Source organism: Sceloporus occidentalis, unplaced genomic scaffold, assembly GCF_023333645.1.
Source record: "Sceloporus occidentalis isolate IW3139 unplaced genomic scaffold, rSceOcc1.0.p SCAF_13, whole genome shotgun sequence".
NCBI lineage: Eukaryota > Metazoa > Chordata > Lepidosauria > Squamata > Phrynosomatidae > Sceloporus > Sceloporus occidentalis.
In genome coordinates, this window is record NW_028316993.1 from 12,376,694 (window position 1) to 12,394,912 (window position 18,219).

General features: G+C 43.5%; 2 protein-coding genes across 4 annotated transcripts; one reads left to right on the plus strand and one right to left on the minus strand.

Moving 5' to 3' along the window:
- The first annotated feature begins 3 nt into the window (after positions 1-3).
- Positions 4-5,415, plus strand: EIF3I (eukaryotic translation initiation factor 3 subunit I). The gene is made up of 11 exons (XM_089478672.1): positions 4-102; positions 1,242-1,334; positions 1,576-1,663; positions 1,976-2,041; positions 2,797-2,946; positions 3,047-3,174; positions 3,418-3,528; positions 3,711-3,800; positions 4,596-4,669; positions 4,870-4,962; positions 5,074-5,415. Exons 1-11 carry the CDS (start codon positions 100-102, stop codon positions 5,153-5,155), a joined length of 978 nt encoding a protein of 325 aa, XP_089334798.1. The 5' UTR covers positions 4-99; the 3' UTR covers positions 5,156-5,415.
- Positions 5,416-6,004: 589 nt separating this feature from the next.
- Positions 6,005-17,773, minus strand: LOC149305004 (myotubularin-related protein 9-like). Of its 3 annotated transcripts, none has more exons than XM_089478339.1 (12): positions 17,536-17,773; positions 14,994-15,290; positions 14,633-14,698; positions 13,245-13,353; positions 12,580-12,705; positions 11,778-11,951; positions 10,649-10,866; positions 10,200-10,361; positions 9,266-9,407; positions 8,453-8,673; positions 7,158-7,303; positions 6,005-6,392 (listed from the first exon to the last, which is right to left on the minus strand). In XM_089478339.1, the coding sequence occupies exons 2-12, from the start codon at positions 15,191-15,193 to the stop codon at positions 6,211-6,213; spliced, it is 1,746 nt and encodes a 581-aa protein (XP_089334465.1). In that variant the 5' UTR covers positions 15,194-15,290; positions 17,536-17,773; the 3' UTR covers positions 6,005-6,210. The 3 variants fall into 3 exon arrangements, with proteins under 3 accessions (XP_089334465.1, XP_089334464.1, XP_089334466.1); XM_089478338.1 differs by having other exon boundaries at positions 17,128-17,773; XM_089478340.1 differs by lacking the exon at positions 7,158-7,303 and having other exon boundaries at positions 6,266-6,392; positions 17,128-17,773.
- Between the last annotated feature and the right edge of the window lie 446 nt (positions 17,774-18,219).

The following is an 18,219-nucleotide window of genomic DNA, read 5'->3' on the forward strand; positions in this document are numbered from 1 at the left end:
CTACAAACACCCCTCCCGGGTTTACTTCCGGTTTAACCCCGGAAGTGTTCTTCCCAGCCTCTTCCTGGCTCCATCTGGCTCTCTCTTCTTGCCGCAGCCATGGTGAGCTTCTCCTCTTCTGGGAGGTTTAGTTAGTTAGTTTAATTGGTTTAATATTCGGCTTATTGGGCTTCTTTCCTCTATTTAATCTATTTAATCTATAATATAATGTTTATATCTTCTTCTGTTATTGTTACCAAAAATTGTTTAACCTCTATCAGCTTATATGTAAAATTTAATATATAATATATAATTAAAATATACATAATTAAAAAATATATATTTTAATTATGTATATTTTAATTATATATTATATATTACATTTTAATATATTAATGCAATAATACAATAATACATATATTATTTAATATTTAATATATAATTTAATATATAAGACATAAAATATATAATACATAATTAATATATATATATAATAAATTATATATATTAATATATAATATAATACATTAATATGTAATATATAAAAATATATAATATATAATATAAATTAATATATACTATAATGTGATAATAATATATATATAATATATAATATTATGTATATTATGTAATTCATAAAATATATAATTTATAATTAAAATATATAATATATAATTAAATTTGACATATGTGTATATATAATTTAATATATTTATATATAACTATAGATAATATACATATTTTATATACTATATATATTATATGTCATATTATATATAATATATAATTTAATTTATATATATATATATATAATATTTAATATATACAATAAATAATATTTCATATAAAGTATAATATTATAATATTAATATTATATTTTATATTATATATATTATATTAAATATTTACAGAAACGTTCTATAGCTCGGCAACCAAAGACTATGGGGGTCTTCTATATATTATTAGTATTATAACCTACATATAATAGTATTTAAAAACTTTTTACATAATATTCCACGTACAATATAGATAATAGATCACATTAATTCTCCATTCTTTACTACCTTATCTAAATCTTATTCATATAAAACCATTTAATATTAACTAAACCAGTAATTTAATTTAAAAAAAAAACCCAACACATAAAATTGTTATTAATATCTTCATTCTTCTTACTGCCTACTTTTCATCGTATGCTATTCATAATTCTAGACTATAGCATCAGGTCTTCTAAAAACTCGTTTTCCCTTTCCTTTTCACAGAAACCTATCCTCTTGCAAGGCCATGAGAGGTCCATTACCCAGATCAAATACAACAGAGAAGGAGACCTGCTGTTTACAGTTGCTAAAGATCCGGTAAGAGTTCCTTGAAATCCCTCTACCCTTCTCTCTCTCTCTCTCTCTCTATATATATATATATATATATATATACACACACACACACACACACACACACACACACACACACATATCCTTTCAGCCAAAATTACCCCAAAACAGCAAAAGGATGGTTCTTCGTGACCTTCAGTTTTTCTTCTTGATGTGTTTAATTGTGTTTTAATAACATGGCCTGACTTTCCGGTTCTTCTTTCCCCAGATTGTTAACGTTTGGTACTCTGTCAACGGTGAGAGACTTGGCACATACAATGGACACACTGGCGCTGTCTGGTGCGTGGATGCTGACTGTATCCTTTGGGTTCAGCCATCTGTTTATTGGAACACATGAACAGGGCTGAGATGCCTTTAACTTTTAGGATCAGGAGGCTTGGCAGCTAGAGAGAATATTTCAGGAACCCCATTTTAATACAGATTTTGCTTTTGGACTAACTCATCCTCTTTGTGGAGCCTGATGTTGGGGCCCTCTCCCAGCAAGTACACAAACAGGGGATGGTTCAGGTACTCTTCATTACAAGTCTTAGGCTTCATGTGGCTAATGCTTTTTCCCCTCCGCAAGGCGCATGTACTTATATGTTGGAGTTCCTTGACCGCTCTTTCAGGGGACACGAGGCACGTCTTGACCGGCTCTGCGGACAACAGCTGTCGGCTATGGGACTGCGAGACAGGTAGAACTCAGAGGCCTTTGGGGAAATGGGTGCGGAGTGAAGGGAACATTGTGAGTGATGGGCCAGAAACCTGTCCCAGAAAACACAGAATGTGGAGCAACTGTGCAAGGAGAGCCATACCTAGGATTATTATTATTATTATTATTATTATTATTATTATTATTAACCTTTATTTATAAAGCACTGGAGATTTACACAGCGCTGTACATACGATCTTTTAGTTAGACGGTTCCCTGCCCTTAGGCTTACAATCTAAGAAGACACGACACAAAAGGAGAAGGGAGAAGGTTACTGAATGTCTCCTATAATAAGGGATGTCCTTTATTTGAGGTCTGAAAATCTTCTCCCTTATAGATCTGGCAGAGCTCCCTTATTATAAAGCAGCAGTTCCCAACCTATGTTCCATAGATCCCTTAGGTCTCTACGAGTCAAAAAGGTTGGGAACCCCTGCTATAAAGGGTCCCCTATTTAAGTGTTAGAGGACTTTCCCTTTTATGTGGACTGAATGAGATGCCAAGAAATTTAAACCTGTACGTTGGGTTCTTTGTAACAACAGACATATTATGAAAATGAACAGTATGTTAAAAGCATGGTTAACTAAGAAAGATCGTTTTGTTAGAACGTGAACTGATTAATACTGGCTTCCTAATTGTTAATCCTGCATGTCATGCATTTTGACTCTCTCTTATTGTTATGTTGAAAACTTGGCAAGGCATTCCTGTGTCCTGATTCTGTGCATCTTGTCTTTTGCCTAGGGAAGCAACTCGCTCTGGTGAAGACCAGCTCTGCTGTGCGAACGTGTGGCTTTGACTTTGGAGGGAACATCATCATGTTTTCCACTGATAAGCAGATGGGTTACCAGTGTTCTGTGAGCTTCTATGACCTCCGTGACTCCAGCCAAATCGGTGAGGCCCCTGGGTGGAGGAACCTGAATTACGATGGGCCTCTCCCTCTCTCCATGATGAGTATTACTTATTTTTGCCTCTTTGTTCCCTTTGTCCACAGAGGACAATGAGCCGTACAAGAAGATCCCCTGCAACGATTCCAAAATCACCAGTGCTGTGTGGGGGCCTCTTGGGGAATTCATTATTGCAGGACATGAGAATGGGGAGCTGAACCAGTTCAGTGCAAAGGTTAGTGTGTGGATTGGAGAGGCAGTTCTGGAGTCATGCTAAAAAGGCAAACTGCTGCTTCACCTAGCCAAAGTAGTGTCCCTTTCTCTTGCCTTCTTTCTTTCCCTAGTGTCCAGTTCCCACCATGTTTGCTCTCTGAGCAGGGAGGTGAGATAGCAAGGTAGTTATGGCCAGCCTGTCAGCTTTATGGAAGAGCAGAGTTCACAAGCATGCCATCCCCTTCAACTACCTCTTTTCTCCTAGTCAGGGGAAGTCCTCATGAACATGAAGGAGCACACCAAGCAAATCAATGACATCCAGACTTCCCGTGACATGACCATGTTTATCACAGCTTCTAAGGACAATACTGCCAAGGTATGTTCCGCCACTCCCAGCCGCTTGCCAGTAAGACAGGTCTTCTTTTCCCTCCATTTCTCACCCTTGAAGTATCACCCAAGAGGATTGCCATATGATGCTGTGGGGGAAAATGTGGGAGATGTGTAGTTTAAAGCCTGGCCTTGGTGCTTATGGTAAGAAACCTCTTCTTCCTTCTGCAGCTGTTTGATTCCACGAACCTCGATCACCTGAAGACATTCCGGACAGAGCGGCCAGTGAACTCGGCAGCCCTCTCCCCCATCTTTGATCACGTATGTTAACAGGCGAGGCTGTGGGTGTCTTTTAACCCACAACCTCCATGGCATCCCCTCATGGCTAGAGTTGCCTTGTCTCCCAGCACAGTTTGGGAAGGCTGTCCTCCTTGTTAACACCATGTTACCCAGAATACACCAAATCTAGTTTCGTAAACAAAGCAGATCAGGATTGGGCTAGTAATTGGATGGGAAAGTACCAGGAGGGAATAGCAGGGATGTCCATACTGAAAGAATTATGTGTGAAACCTCTGGAGAGCCACAGCTGCCAGTCAGACTTGGTGATATTGGTCCAGATATTGATCTATCTAGTGCATTGCCTTCCCTTGTCATTCCCGTGTGTGTGTGCGCATGCATGCAAAATTGCACGCACACACACACACAATACACACACTGCAGATTGGATGAGTAAAATATGGACAAATAACCAGGACAGCATTTTCAGATAGTTTGGAGAGGCCTAGATGGGGCAGAATTTAAAATGCATGGCCAAATGGTCCCAACTAACCCATTAAATCAATGAGAGTCCAGTACGTCATATGAATTCAATAGATTAAGTGGGTGTACTCTAGTTGGAACTAAATTGGATTTAGGCTATAGTTCCCCTTCTTGCTAGGGGGAAATAGGCTAGCCATTGAAATGTAATATGGCTTGTTTTCCACTCAGGGAGATAACAAATAACAATAACAATAATAATGTTTTAGACTTTGGTAGTTGCCTTGGGCTTCTGTCCCATCCATCACCTCATAGCAGAGAAATGCAAGTGAGGTGTATCCTTCTGTTTGCTTTTACCAGGTGGTGTTGGGTGGTGGACAGGAAGCCATGGATGTGACAACCACTTCCACCAGGATTGGCAAGTTTGAGGCCAGGTGAGCAGATGTGACCTTATATTTTTTAAGGGAGTGTTGATGGTGATATTCTCTGCAGAGTTCCTTTAGAAACCCAGTTCTACTTTTAGAGGATGTGGAGCTATTACTTGGTTCCTGAGTGATCTTGAAGAGCTCCATCTGCGCTCCGTTCATCTTACAGGTGGGTCATCTTACTTTTCCTTCTGTCCTGTGTGGTTTAGGTTCTTCCATTTGGGCGTTGAGGAAGAATTTGGAAGAGTCAAGGGGCACTTCGGACCTATTAACAGTGTCGCTTTCCACCCAGATGGAAAGAGGTGAGGCTTTCAGTTTTGTTAACTCATTCCAGTTTCCCTGTGCATCATTTCCCTGGGGTTGGGAACCACATGGCTCCCTTGAAGGTTCAGCTCTTTCGTTTTATTTTTCAGCTATAGCAGTGGTGGCGAAGATGGCTATGTCCGTATTCATTATTTTGACCCCCAGTACTTCGAATTTGAGTTTGAAGCATGAACCAGCTCCTCCTTTCGCCTTTCTACTGTTGCCTTTTGGATCTTGGCAGTCCTAGCAGGACTTGAGCTCCTGACTGTTTCCTGAGTGAGGCTTAATGGAGAGAGACAGAGGGGGGCACACTGGGCTTGCCCTTTTGCTCTGGGACAGCATTGAGACACCCGTCTTCTAAACAACACTCAGGAACCGCAGTTTCCTGCTTGGTTTGGCATATTTATAAAAGTTAACATAGAAGGAAATAATAAATTCTCACCCCTGCTTTATGTTTATTTCTTTGATTTTTATGCATATCTCAGAGTTCTCCTTTAGAATTTGGGCTGCAAATTTAATGCAGAATTTTTACCTGCTTATGAAATCTCAGGGTCCAGAACTTCCAAAGTTTGAGGATTGCTTTATCATTGAATTCAATTGTCCTTGGGGCAGGGGAGGCACTGAAGCTCAGAGGCAGAAGGTGTACCTTGCAAACAAGAAGGGGACCCAGGATCAACCCCTGACCTTTGTAGGAGGGCTTCAGAAAGATGGTTCCCAACCTGAATCTTTGGTGTTGCTGCCAGTTGGAGAAAAGGAGAACACTGGACCTGAGCTATCAATAGTACAGTTTCTCCATTTAGTTGCAGTTTGGTGGAAATGAACAAGTTTGGGATTTTAAAAGGAAAGATTAATCAAGTTTGTTTTTCAGCAATACTTCGGAGAATACAGCAAGTTCAACTTTCCCTTCTGAATTTTTGCCCTGTAAAGCTAATATTCTTGGCAGGAAAAACCCACCCCACCCATTTGTTCATTTGCCATGTATATAGCTTGGTTCCCTTGACAGAGATATCTGGGTAATTGGATAACTCAAACAGCTGAATGTTTTAAAATACATAAAATCTCTCATTTTATTTGTAACAGTTTAGAGACAAGAGTCTATCCCTTTGCTCCCCTTCTTTCTGTCTCACACACAGTGCAGCTTCGTTCACAGTTTGTGGACAACACCAAGCACAAGCCTTTTGCTCTCCTTTGGTAGTTGCCAAAGTATATAAGGAAGTCCGGACTGTGGCTAATTTGAGCTCTTCGGTTCATAGGCGATCTTTGGTCTGTGCTTCATTTTCTGCTTCTGAAAGGGTTTGTGCTTCAGTCTGTGTTGATGTTGTCCCACTCAGTTGTGTTGTGTGGGCTTTGCAGTTTCCAGCTACTTTTAGGATTTCTGTCCATGCTTCATCTACATAATGGGATGAACGCACCCAACGCAGAAATAAACCTGCAGGAAAACATGGCTGTTAGAGACACATTCAACACTTGGAAAAAACAGGTACATGGTTAAATGGGGCACCTAATTTTGCACCTCTTTTAAGGTGAAGGAGCTGCTGTGGACTTTGGAGATCAGGGTTCAAATCCCGTCTTAGCTATGTAAACCCACTGGGTGACCTTGGGCAAGTCACACTCTCTCAGCCTCGGGGGATGGCAATGGCAACCCCCCTCTGAACAATCCTTGCCAAGAAAACTTCATTATAGGTTTGCCCTAAGATCACCATAATTTGGAGATGACATTATGGCACGCAAAAACAGGACAGATATATTTTCCCAACAAGAATATATTACTGTGAAACTCTTGTAATGCATAATTCTTTGGGGTGGCTTGATCTTACACAGAGAACTGATATCCATTACTTTAACAAAAGGAACTATTCCTTGTGAAGATTAAACACTCCCAAACAGATCTGCTGCCTTTGAGAGGAAAGTTTTCTCTGGTGCTAAGAAAAGGATGGTATGGGAAACTGAGTCGGTATGTGGGGCATGCAGAAAGATGGATCAACCCACGTATCTGCATTTTTGGAATTTTCCTTAGGATCATGATGAGTCCCTTTGTCATAAGAGTAAGATTCATTGCCAGCGACAACCAACAAAGGTGAAGGAAAGAAAGTTACCTGAAGCACCATGCTAGAAGAAATTGCTCACAAGTGTTCTTCAAAATATTATTTCTATGGTGCATCCTTACATGTGTGTCAGGGGTCTGCAACCCTACCTTGCCAGAGGAGGATGCTTTGAGGCTCCACGGATGGCCAGATGACCAAAGGGTTGCAAGTATACAGTGGGTTCAGGTACTTTTGCCTTTCGCTGTTGAGCCAGGGCCAGAGGGAATGAGTCTTGGCTTTCACTTCACAGAGCTTCCTGCAGAGGGAACCAGCGTGATTTTATGTCTTCATTGGGTGCGGCTCATCCCCAAGAAAATTGCTAGCTCTTATCAAAAGTGAGTCTATTCTGCATACCAGGGTAGTAGTTATTTAAATATTCAGATACTACACCTCAATTAGGATGCCATTTGTGGTGGCTAGAAAATGAATCCTTGCCCACCTCTGATAGATTGGCCTCTGAGCCATTGTAGGATTTGGGGAACTGCTCCAACCTATTTTTGTACCTTTGGCTTGGGTGAAATATCTCTCAGAGAGGAGGAATGGTTCAGCATCTACAAGCCAGAAACACTGTCATTTGAGCTCAGGTTATGAACCCGTAATAAGTCAGTCCTGACTGATAGGAGTAAATCTCTACCAGAGGACCTGAATGTACAGGTTGGATTATATGGGAAGAGGCAATCTTATAGGTAACCTGGACCCAAACCACGTAGGGCTTTAAAGTTAATAACCAACACTTTGTAACTTGCCTGGAAACTAATGGGCAGCCAGTGGAGTGATTTTAAGATCAGTGTAATAATATCACTTCTGGGTGTTCCAGGAATCAATCTGGCTGCTGTGTTTTGAATTCACTGAAGTTTCCAAACTTGGTACAGAGGTGGCCCAATGCAGAGCACATTGCAAAAGTCCAGGCTTCAGGTTACCAGTGTGTGCACTACCATCTTTAGGTCCTGCTCTAGGTAGGGGCACAGTTGGCATAACACCCAAAGCTGATAGTAAGCGCTCCTGGCCGTTGACTCTAAATTAGCTTACACATTGTAAACTGCTTAGAGACTGCTTAGTGTGGTATGAAGTGGTATATAAGTCTGGGAGTCCAGAAGGACTCCCAGACTACAAACAGTATTTCAGGTGGAGTGCAAACTCATCCAGAACTGGTTGATGCACCTCCAAACCCATGTTAGGACCCTTGACAAGTAAGCACCTCTGTCTTGTCTGGATTCAGTTTCGATTTCTTTTTCCTCATCCAGCCCATTACCTCCTCCAGGCATTCATGATGTCCTAAGTCTAACTTAGGGCACTGGAACTGACTTAATAGGATGCCAGGCATTTTAATCCATGCCACCCTCCCTATATCCAGCTCCCGTCTCCTTCCCTCTTTGCTCCTGGTCTGCTGCTGGTTCTTCTTCACCTTTCTTTCTCGTTGTTGCACAAGAAGGTCCCATAGGGCGATGCGTAGCTGTGTTCAAACAGGGTCAGTAGGAAATGTTCATTGAATTCCAGCGATAAAGGGAACTGCCGTTCCAACTGCCAGACGCAGTCCAGGAAAAGGAGGAAGGTAGGCGATTCCTGTTTCAGCCGGGCATGAGAATAAGCTGAGTGGGCACAGCGGAGGCAGAATGGGTGCCCAGCCTGCAGAAGGAAAGGGACAAAGGGTGAGAAATGAAAGCAGATGTTCCTTGGTCAGAAAGCGTAGGACCGACGAGAAGAGAAATTATCCTTTTGGACTACAGTTGCCAGAATCCTGGTCTTTGGTAATGAGGATTTGAACCTGAAATTGTCAGCTAAGGTCTGGAGTTGGAAAAACTTCCTTTCTGAACTCCAGTGTCTGGGAGCTGGTGTCTGGAAAGAAAACTTTCTAAATTTCTATCAGTGATAAGTAGCATTATAGAAGGTGACTGAGCAAGACTGGAAGTGTCTGGAGACTGGTTTCCATTCCTAGTGTCTAACAGAAAAGCTCACTTGCTGCTTTGAGTTCTGGAAAAAATTCAGGATATGTATAACAATAATAAGACCATGATGAGAAGGAGGAGGAATTCTTCCTGTATTTGCACACCCCAAAAATATGTTCCAAGGAAGCACATTGCCTGAGCGAAACCAATGTAATTTTGTACAGGTGTTTCTGGGCAGAATAATCCCCAAAACACATCAGGGTGCACAAATGCAATGCAGAAGTCTTTCTGCCAGCATCCCTCCTGCTCTAAACTCTTCCTGGTGAAGGTACCTGTATCCATTCCCGATCCAGCAGCTCCTGGAAGCCCACCATCGTCCTGCAGTCGGGGTCCAGGATGACCTGGGCGAGAGCTGTCACCAGCAAGGTAGTATCAGTCCCCTCAGCTCCATGCACCAGGACACAGGCCTTCTCTCTGCAAGGAAGCCACATGTATGTTCTCCAGGCACTTTCTAGGTCATCCAGTGTGATACTATGACTTACTTGTGGCAGATGTTGACCAAAGAGTTGTGCTGGAGGACCTAGAAATGCCTGGAGAGTTTTCTCTGGAATCATTAGGTCCTCTAGCGTGACTCTATGACCAACATCCGCCAGAAGTCATTCATTTCAATAGGGTTCACTGTGATCCATGGTTTTGCATTTCCATGTCCAGGAGCATATCCTCCGCAGATACAGGGGTCATACTTTTGTTATTGCTAGTTAATATACAGTCAGCCCTCTGAAAATGGAGACTCGCCGATATTCAACTCCACGAGAATGGAAGGGCGACAGTACATTGGTCATTTATGAAGGAGTTGAAAGTTTGGCATACCAACTCCACAGCCCTGCTTTACACTTACTCATTGAATTATTTTTCAATGATGTCTTTATAACAAAGTCACTGTTGAAAGGTGATTCAATGAGTAAGGGCAAGGCAGGGCTGTGGAATTGGTATGCCAAACCTCCAACTCGTCTTTTCCAAAAGAGTAACTAGTTACAGATAGCTTATTCCATCTAAGGCTTAGGACAATGTAAACTCTGGTTTGCCCTTGGGTCTCTTTTACTTCACAGAGTTATTGTGCTATGATGCTACTTCAACTGCCATGGTTCCATCCTATGGAATCCTGGGATCCCTATGGAATTTGGTCCCAAAGAGCTCTAGTGCCACTCCAATGAACAAATCCTTATAACTCTGCAGTGTGGAAGGGGGTTCTGGTGAAGGCCTTACCTTTCCATGCATTGAGCTGCCAGGCAGGCAGTGCTCAGTGACTCCTTGACATGGGAGAGCCATTTGGAAGCTTCTAGCTTGCTCAGCCAGCGGTCCATGTTTGGCGATGGGTCATTGCAGGTCTCGACAAGTTTGATGAAGCTTTCCTGGAGGGGTCGACCTCTGTCATGGGTGGAAAGCAAAGAGAGGAGGATGGGGGACTATAATACACAAAAATATCCTATTGCAGGGCAGGGGGTCTGCCTCGAGAGTCATGGAGTCTCCTTCTTTGGAGGTTTCTAAATCGAGGCTGGATGGCTATCTGTCGGGAGTTCCTGCATGGCAGGAGGGAGTTGGACCTTGGATGGTCCTTGGGATCTCTTCCAACTCTAGGATTCAATGATTCTAAGGCATTTTAATGAAGAAAATATGGTTGACCCCAGACATAGGAGCAAATGTGGGCGACTGACCTCTCCAGGGCTCGGTGGAGCCTCTTCCAGCCGCGATAGGAGCTCCGGTGCTCCATGCCGCCCCCCATCACCTGGGCCTGTTTGGCTGCCTGGGTGGAGCGTGTGTCCAGGACAAAGCCGCGGTCTCCCTCCGCCAACACAGCGCCCAGCAGTTGCTCGTCTTCCCGGCAGCGCTTCCGGTGGGGTCCCACCAAGGGCTGACTGCTGCGGAGCATCACCTGCCAAAGCCAAAGGATAGAAACGATGGAGAGGCAGCTCCTTCCAAAAAATGAGTAGTGTGTTCATGTCAGAGAATCATTCTGACTCTAGTCCGAACTTTTAAACTTCACACTAAAAACCAGAGTAGATGCGTTCCTTCCCTGGCATGCAAACCACCATACACCGCTGGGCAGGAGATGTCATTATTCAAAAAAGAAATGTCTGAAATGTTGAAATGTGGCATTTCACACTGAACATTAAAGGCACTATTTGAGGATGGATCTGTATTGCAGACATGATCCAGTTTGACGTCGCTTTAACTGCCATGTCTCAGTGCTATGGAATCCTGGGAACTGTAGTTGACACCAGAGCACTCTGATGGAGAAAGCCTAATGTCACAAAACTACAAGTCCTAGATTCCTTTGAGCCATGGCAGTTAAAGGCTTGCATCCTTCCGAGGTCGCTAAAATGAGTACCCAGACTGTTGGGGGCAAATTAGCTTACTTGCTAATTAGCTTACTTGCTAATTAGCTTACTTGCTGTTCACCGCTATGATCTTTGGAATAGCGGTATATAAATAAAACTACTACTACTACTATTATTATTATTATTATTATTATTATTATTATTATTGTGGTGCCAAAGTGGATTATTTCTGTAGTGTGGATACAGCCTGTTTTAACCCTTTTTATTGCAGGGACAGGAGTGTTTTAGGACCTCTTTTAACGTTTAGTGTAAAACTTGGAACGCGTTTGCCACTCCACTGACATGGCTATGCTTTCGAGGGCTTGAAGGAGGCATGGAAGATCTGTTACCGGTATGACTGGTTTTGGAAACACACCACAGGATACAGTAAAACCTGGATGTGTTCTCCATGAGAAAAAGGATGCAGACAAGACATTCAGGAAGCAAGAAGGGAGCCAATACTCACTGTCCCATTCTTTTTGTGGTAGTAACTCAGGATAGGGAACCGTCTCCCGTGGCGGAAGTAGGCACTCTTCTTAAGGGTTGTGTCGTCCACCGAGGCGGGCACCATGACGACTGGCGGGTAAGAGGAGCACGTCCCAAAATCCTCATTGACGGAGCTGAGCCTCCAGGTGCCTGTCTGGGAAATGGGTCAACATCAGCCTCTTGCAGCTTTTGCAAAAGGGACAAGAGGATAGATAGGGCAGGTGAAAGCTGAGACCTGGGGTGTTACGGGGTGACCATTGTTGGGTCAGACGATGGGGAGGTTTCCGTTGTGTGAAGAAGGTGTTTCTACAGTAGAACTTCATCCCTGAAAATTGGGCTTGTAGATCTCAGAAGCAGCAAAGGAAATGCTTACTGACAAGTGGCAAAAAAGATGGCAGATGCTCTTAGCTCAGGAAGACCGATGATGCTCTCCCTGTTGTTTAATATACACAAAGGGATTGCAAAGGGGCCCAATAATAATACATTGTATTTCTTATCCATTCTCCCCAAGGCTCAGAGCAGGGTACAACATAGATTGTGTTGTTGTTGTGTGCCTTCAAGCTGTTTCCAACTTATGGCAACCCAAAGGCAAACCTATCATGGGGTTCTCTTGGCAAGATCTGTTCAGGGGAGGTTTGCCATTGCTTTCCCCTGAGGCTGAGAGAGCGTGATTTGCCTAAGTTCACCAAATGGGCTTCATGGCTGAGCTGAACGTTGGGTGAACTAGGGATAGGACACATGCCTCCATCGTTTCCACCCAAACCACAGCCCTCGCTACTCACATCTGAAGCTATTTGCTGGTAGTACTTCTCAAGAGTGTGGGGCTGCCACCCAGTTTCCAGCTTCATGCTTTGGGGTCTGTAGAAGAAGGGGTACATCATCATGACCGATTCCAGAGAGGCGAGGGCCTGCAGGAAGCAAGGACAACCAAGTCGGTCTTCGGGATCAACCAAGGCTTTGCCAAAATCAATGGTAACGGGGGCTTCTTAGAATCATAGAACAGTTCCCAGAAATTAGAGAAGCGGTCCTCCATTTTGGAGAGGATGGAGCACTGCCACCTAATGTCCCCAAACCACTTCCCAACCAACAAGGGAATACAAATTGTCCTAAAATTGATGGGCCCCAAAATTGGGTGAGATACTACATTGAGATGTACAGGGGAGTTATGCACTGGATGTGCTCCATGACCCTTACATTGGATGGCAACACTGTGCAACTGAATGCACAAGCAAAATCACAATCTAATCCACATCCACAACTTTTCTATGCTCAGGAATTTTTCTAAACTCAGCATGGAAGAGACATCTCTATCCCTCTCTCTTCTTTCTTTTCCCAAGGAGTGCTTGGACTGGGCTGTGGTGATGGCTAGCAGTCTGCACATGTACAGAGGGCATTTTGTCTTTGCTAATCTTGTATGGCCTGAGTGCCAAGGGAGCGCTTTGCTCACCTCGATGGAACTGGCAATGTTGAGGCATTCCTCCATCCCTGGGATTTCCAGCTGCAAAATCTTCAAGTCTTTGCATTTGAGAGTGATAGTACCTGATGCATTTGTGAGCCTGTTGAAGGAAAAAAGCAAGAGAAGGGGAAATAAAATAAAAGAGGGAGACGAAAGAAAAGCAAAAAGCCAAACCACCTTTCCTTACGCATGGCGACTTTCATAGACAGACACACGCAGCAGCTTGAATTTTGCAAGACAAATCCTGTGTCAAAGGAGGAGGCAATGAACGGTCAGCCTTGGTGGATGGATGAATCCAAATCCTTTCTCAGATGAGTTTTCTGTTGGATTTGTGTTTGTGTAGGTGAGGAAATCATGGTTTAAATCAGGGGTAGAATTACTGTTACCAATTTCATTCTAGCAGGCAAGCTTGAATAATTCTAACATTCTTTTCCTGGCAGAGAAAGTCCTAGAAAACGGCACAGTTTTAAAGGATTATTTGCACTCTGGGGTTTATTCTGCAAAGACCCGACACACAGGGTTTTGTGCAGAAAATGGCACAAATGGCAATTTTTGGGGGCATAGAAAACAGAATTTTCTGTACAGAAAATCCCAGGCGGCCAACAGACCGTGCAATTTTAAAGGATGTTCTCTCGGCAAGAAGAAAAATTGTAAAATTATTCTTGTGTGCTAGAACAAAATTAACAAAGCTTTGTAAGACTAATTCTACCTTCATTGATCTACTGTACGCAGGACTAAAAAACAGGATTCGGAGTCACCAGTGTGACTGAGCAGCTCACAAAGAACAAAGCGCCGGAGAACAAAAATGGCACATAATGAGTTTAATGCCCAATTACCCCCCTTTTGAACAGAGATGAAAGGGACTTACAGTGACTCCCATTTCTGGTCCATAGATGTGACTCATGTTAATTAATATAATAGCAGGATGTTTGTCAACACCACTTTGTGAACGGTCGCTATAATTACTGTTGTTCTTTTTTAAAATGATGCTTTTTGACATAATCATCACTTTCCGTAATTTTTGCAAAAGGCATTTTTCTCTGACCTCACTGCCAATATTGTTGCCTTCTTCTAAAGCCCTGGTTGTATTGCAGTTCCCAGAATCCTCTGAGTGGCACAACTGCTGGCTGTATTGGCTGGGGCATTCTGGGAGATGTAGTCCAACCCTTCCTTTTCTGACTTTATTTTTCAACCTCCAGAAATGTGAGAGCCTAAAATTGTTTCAGTCATGGACTGGTGCTGCAAAATGCAGGGGGAAGGACGGAAGGATGGATGGATGGATGGATGGATGGACGGACGGACGGACGGACAGATGGACAGACAGATAAGCCATGAAGCTGCCATGCCTTGCAGGCTGAAAAAGGAGTTAAAAGGCAAACCTGGTCTCTCGAGGGGAGCCATTAGTCCGGGGGGAGCTTGGATGATACCAGCTTAAATTCTGAACACTTGCAGGGAGGAAAGGAAAGAAGTTAGTGCAAAGGTGGAGAATGGTTAGACCATGGGCTATTTGTGGCCCCTAAAGTCTCCTGGAAATCGCCCCAGTGTCAGACCCCCTGCCAAATATTTTTTTGAGTACAAAAAAAAGCTTGTCAGAATTGCCCTCTTCAACATTTCACAGATGAAAACTGGGACACATGTCGCCAAGCAACATCAGGGCAAGATGGTCAAGATGGCAGACGTTACTAATGAGAACAAACTAGTGCATCACTGGCGCAGGGGAACAAAGGAGAATTTGTTCACCTTTTCTCAATGGCATCCACGTTGCGGATGAGAAGCCACAGCTCAATCTGGTTTTGCTCCCCGTTTGCCGCCTCCGTCTGGGATGATAAAAGCAGGTGGTGGCTGGTGATGCAGAGGGTCCCCACAACCGGCTGGAGCCCTGGACACGAAAGGACCACGTTGTCCACTTTAGCGGTCTTGATCAACTCTGCGAACTCCATGGCAAGGAGAGGACAGGTCTAGCCAGGGTTGGGGACAGATGGCTGTTTGGGGTCCCAAGGAGCTGACCAAAGAGCAGAGATCCTCTTCCAGTAGAATCTGTAGCCACAAAAAGAGACAGTAAGAAGCATTTAGGGCATCCTCTTCCCATCATTTGGACCAGACGCAATGGCCTGGATCCCACTGCTTAGTCCCAAATGGAGCAGACTCATCGAATCAGCTGTTGATTTGTCCACATGTAAACTCACTGAGAGACCTTGGGCAAGTCACACTCTCTCAGCCTCGGAGGACAGCCAATGGCAAACACCTTGTAAAGAAACTTGCCAAGAAAACCCCATGATATGGTTGGAAAGGACTTGAAGGCACACAGTGACAACGGCAACAGGTAAATGCCATCGATACAGTAGGTCTACTCTAGGCTAATAGGATCGAGGCTAAGTGCAATAATATCCACAATCCACCAAACTGTGATACTTTTATTGGGAAATCCAAATGCAAAAAATACATGTTGCATGTATTTATTTATTTTGCATGCTTGTTGGATTTTGGATGTTATCACACTTTGCTATATGGCCAACACAGCTACCCTGGATATGTTTTCAGGACTGCAACCAGTTACTTGTCACAAGTGCCTGTGCCATGCCCTCCTGTTATTTCACAAGTTAAAACTCGGCAATATGTAGCTGAGCTCCATCATTGCGCAGTCCAAGGCACACACTCAGGTAACAACACACTTTCTACACACAAAATTACTACTTTGAGCAAAGAAACCCACCGCGGTCTAATACAGATTGCCTACTCTAGCTGTACTAGGCTCCATTTTGTGTAATGGTTTGCATTGGCCAGTAGGCAGTGAGATGGAAGTGTTACAGAACAATCCACAACCACAGCTCGAGCCAAACTGAATCAGTAAAAGAGAAAGAAACAGAAGCTTTTTGCAGAGTAGGACTTTGCAGTTCTTGCATTGATCCCGTTAGAGCATTAGGGAAGAAGAGGCACCAAACAGTGATACCTTTATTGGCCATAATGCACAACATACTTGTTGCATTTCAGTTGGCCAATAAAGGTATCACTGTTTGGCGGCTTTTTGTTTGAATGTATTAAATTGCCAACACAGCTACCTCTGCATGTTTTCTAGGTAAGAGACAGATATACAAGAGGCAAAAAGCCCTACTTCGCTTCCTCCATAAGACAGGATCTGATGCCTTCCGGATATAGGCGCATAAGTATCTTCATGTTGCCTGTCAGTTTATGGCGACCCCATAAACTTCATAGGGTTTTCCTAGGCAAGGGATGCTCAGAGGTGGTTTTGCCAGTTCCTTCCTCTGAAACAGGGCCTCCAGCATTGGTTGATCCTCTCCCATCCAAGTACTAACCAAGGCTGATCTTTCTTAGCTTCCGAAACAGGATGCAATTGGGTGACTTTAAGATATTTAGGCTGCTTTGCATGATAGTAAATGCAACAAACTGGTTCAAACAGGAAATATTCAAGAGGCATTGTACTTTATACTATTGTTGTAGCAACCCCCCCCCCCCCCCAAAAAAAAAAAAAAAGGAAGCGAGATGTCGGTTGGAGTGTTTCTTTTCCTCTTTTGATAACAGTCTGGCTTGGCTATTTCGGAGTTTTGTTTATTACAGCTCCCTAAAGCAGGTGGGAAAAGAATATACAAACAGCCATAATAATAATAATAATAATAATAATAATAATAATAATAATAATAATAGCAAGGATGCAACAAAAGAAGTTAGAAAAGCAAACATCCATAAAAGCAATATAAAAGAGCCTGAGGAATCAGGTGCACCGAAGCAGGGTTTTGAAAAGTACACATCTGAAAGCAAGGAAGGGTATGGGCAATTTTTTGACTACAACTCCCAGTATCTACTTTCTGTTTGCAGCTTACAGAAGTGGCTTTTCCAAGCTCTGTGTCTCACCTACCAAACACAATCCTTCAGGTGTCGATGATGACTGGGGGTTCATCTACACTGTAGAGCTGATGCAGTTTGACACCGCTTTAACAGCCATGGCCCAATGCATTGGAATTCTGGAAATCTGTAGTCTTGTGAAACGAATCCTTGCAAACCGTTGGGAGCGCCTGCTTTACCAGATGAGTTGGAGATTCGCATCCATCTCTCTCCTCTTGGAGCTTTCCAAAAGTGGAGCATTTGCACCACCTGGAGATGGTCCATAAAAACTGGAGCAATCAGGACCAGGCCCTGAGATCTGGCACCATTATTCCCACCTTGGCAGCTCTCTTTCCAAGATCTGGGTCAAGGTCTCCTTTACTAGAAGTGTCAAAATTTGAACCTGGGATCTTCAAAGGCCAAACAGGTCCACATCACTTACCTGACAGCTGCTATGTTTGCAGCCCAGCAGGATCGACCAAGAGGGATCTTATTTGGCAAGGGAATCGGGGATTCTAGTGGCTAACACAGAGAGATCCAGTGGCTAGTGACCCCCAAAATGCATCCTCTGAGCATTGCACCAAGCGCCGGTGCAACTAAAGTCAGGGTGCAGCTGTCGAGAAGCCTCCAAGGCAGCTGTTTTTGTCGCCTCTGAGCCTTTCTGGGTGGCCTTAGGCAGCCTTCTGAGTCTTGAGATTGTGCAAGCGAACATGAGGAACTGTGCACACATTGCAGTTGTGGGAGAGGCTAAGAAGCCAGAGAGAAAAAATAAAACCCAGAGGAAGAAAGAGAGGGAGAGAGATAGATAGAGGATGTTGCGTTTAAGGTAGGCCGGCTGCATTAAAAAACAGTGTGGGGGGGAAGGTTTTATTTTCCGTTTATTTCCCTCCCACAATTGAGCACTGTGCAGATTTTATCAGAGAGATGTGCAAACAAACCGCACATCGCGTTTTCAATTTCCTCCCTGCCTTGGCGTCACTGGGCAGATTGCACAGAAAAAGAGGCCTGAAGCTAATGAGAAAAATCAAATAAGGAGCAGAGGATTAACGTTATACCCAAACGTTAGTCCTCCAGATGTTTTGGACTGCAACTCCCAGCCACCCCAGCCACCTTGGCCAATTGTCAG

What these genes read in the sequence shown, in the direction of transcription:
- LOC149305004 (XM_089478339.1), bottom strand. Translation starts at nt 15,193, where the DNA reads ATGGAGTTCGCAGAGTTGATCAAGACCGCTAAAGTGGACAACGTGGTC. An exon ending in ACATTGCCAGTTCCATCGAG is followed by an intron (nt 12,706 to 13,244) that starts GTGAGCAAAGCG and finishes TGCTTCCTGCAG; the next exon opens with GCCCTCGCCTCTCTGGAATC. An exon ending in CTCCACCGAGCCCTGGAGAG is followed by an intron (nt 10,362 to 10,648) that starts GTCAGTCGCCCA and finishes CACCCATGACAG; the next exon opens with AGGTCGACCCCTCCAGGAAA.
- EIF3I (XM_089478672.1), top strand. An exon ending in CTAAGGACAATACTGCCAAG is followed by an intron (nt 3,529 to 3,710) that starts GTATGTTCCGCC and finishes TTCCTTCTGCAG; the next exon opens with CTGTTTGATTCCACGAACCT. An exon ending in TTCCACCCAGATGGAAAGAG is followed by an intron (nt 4,963 to 5,073) that starts GTGAGGCTTTCA and finishes TTTATTTTTCAG; the next exon opens with CTATAGCAGTGGTGGCGAAG.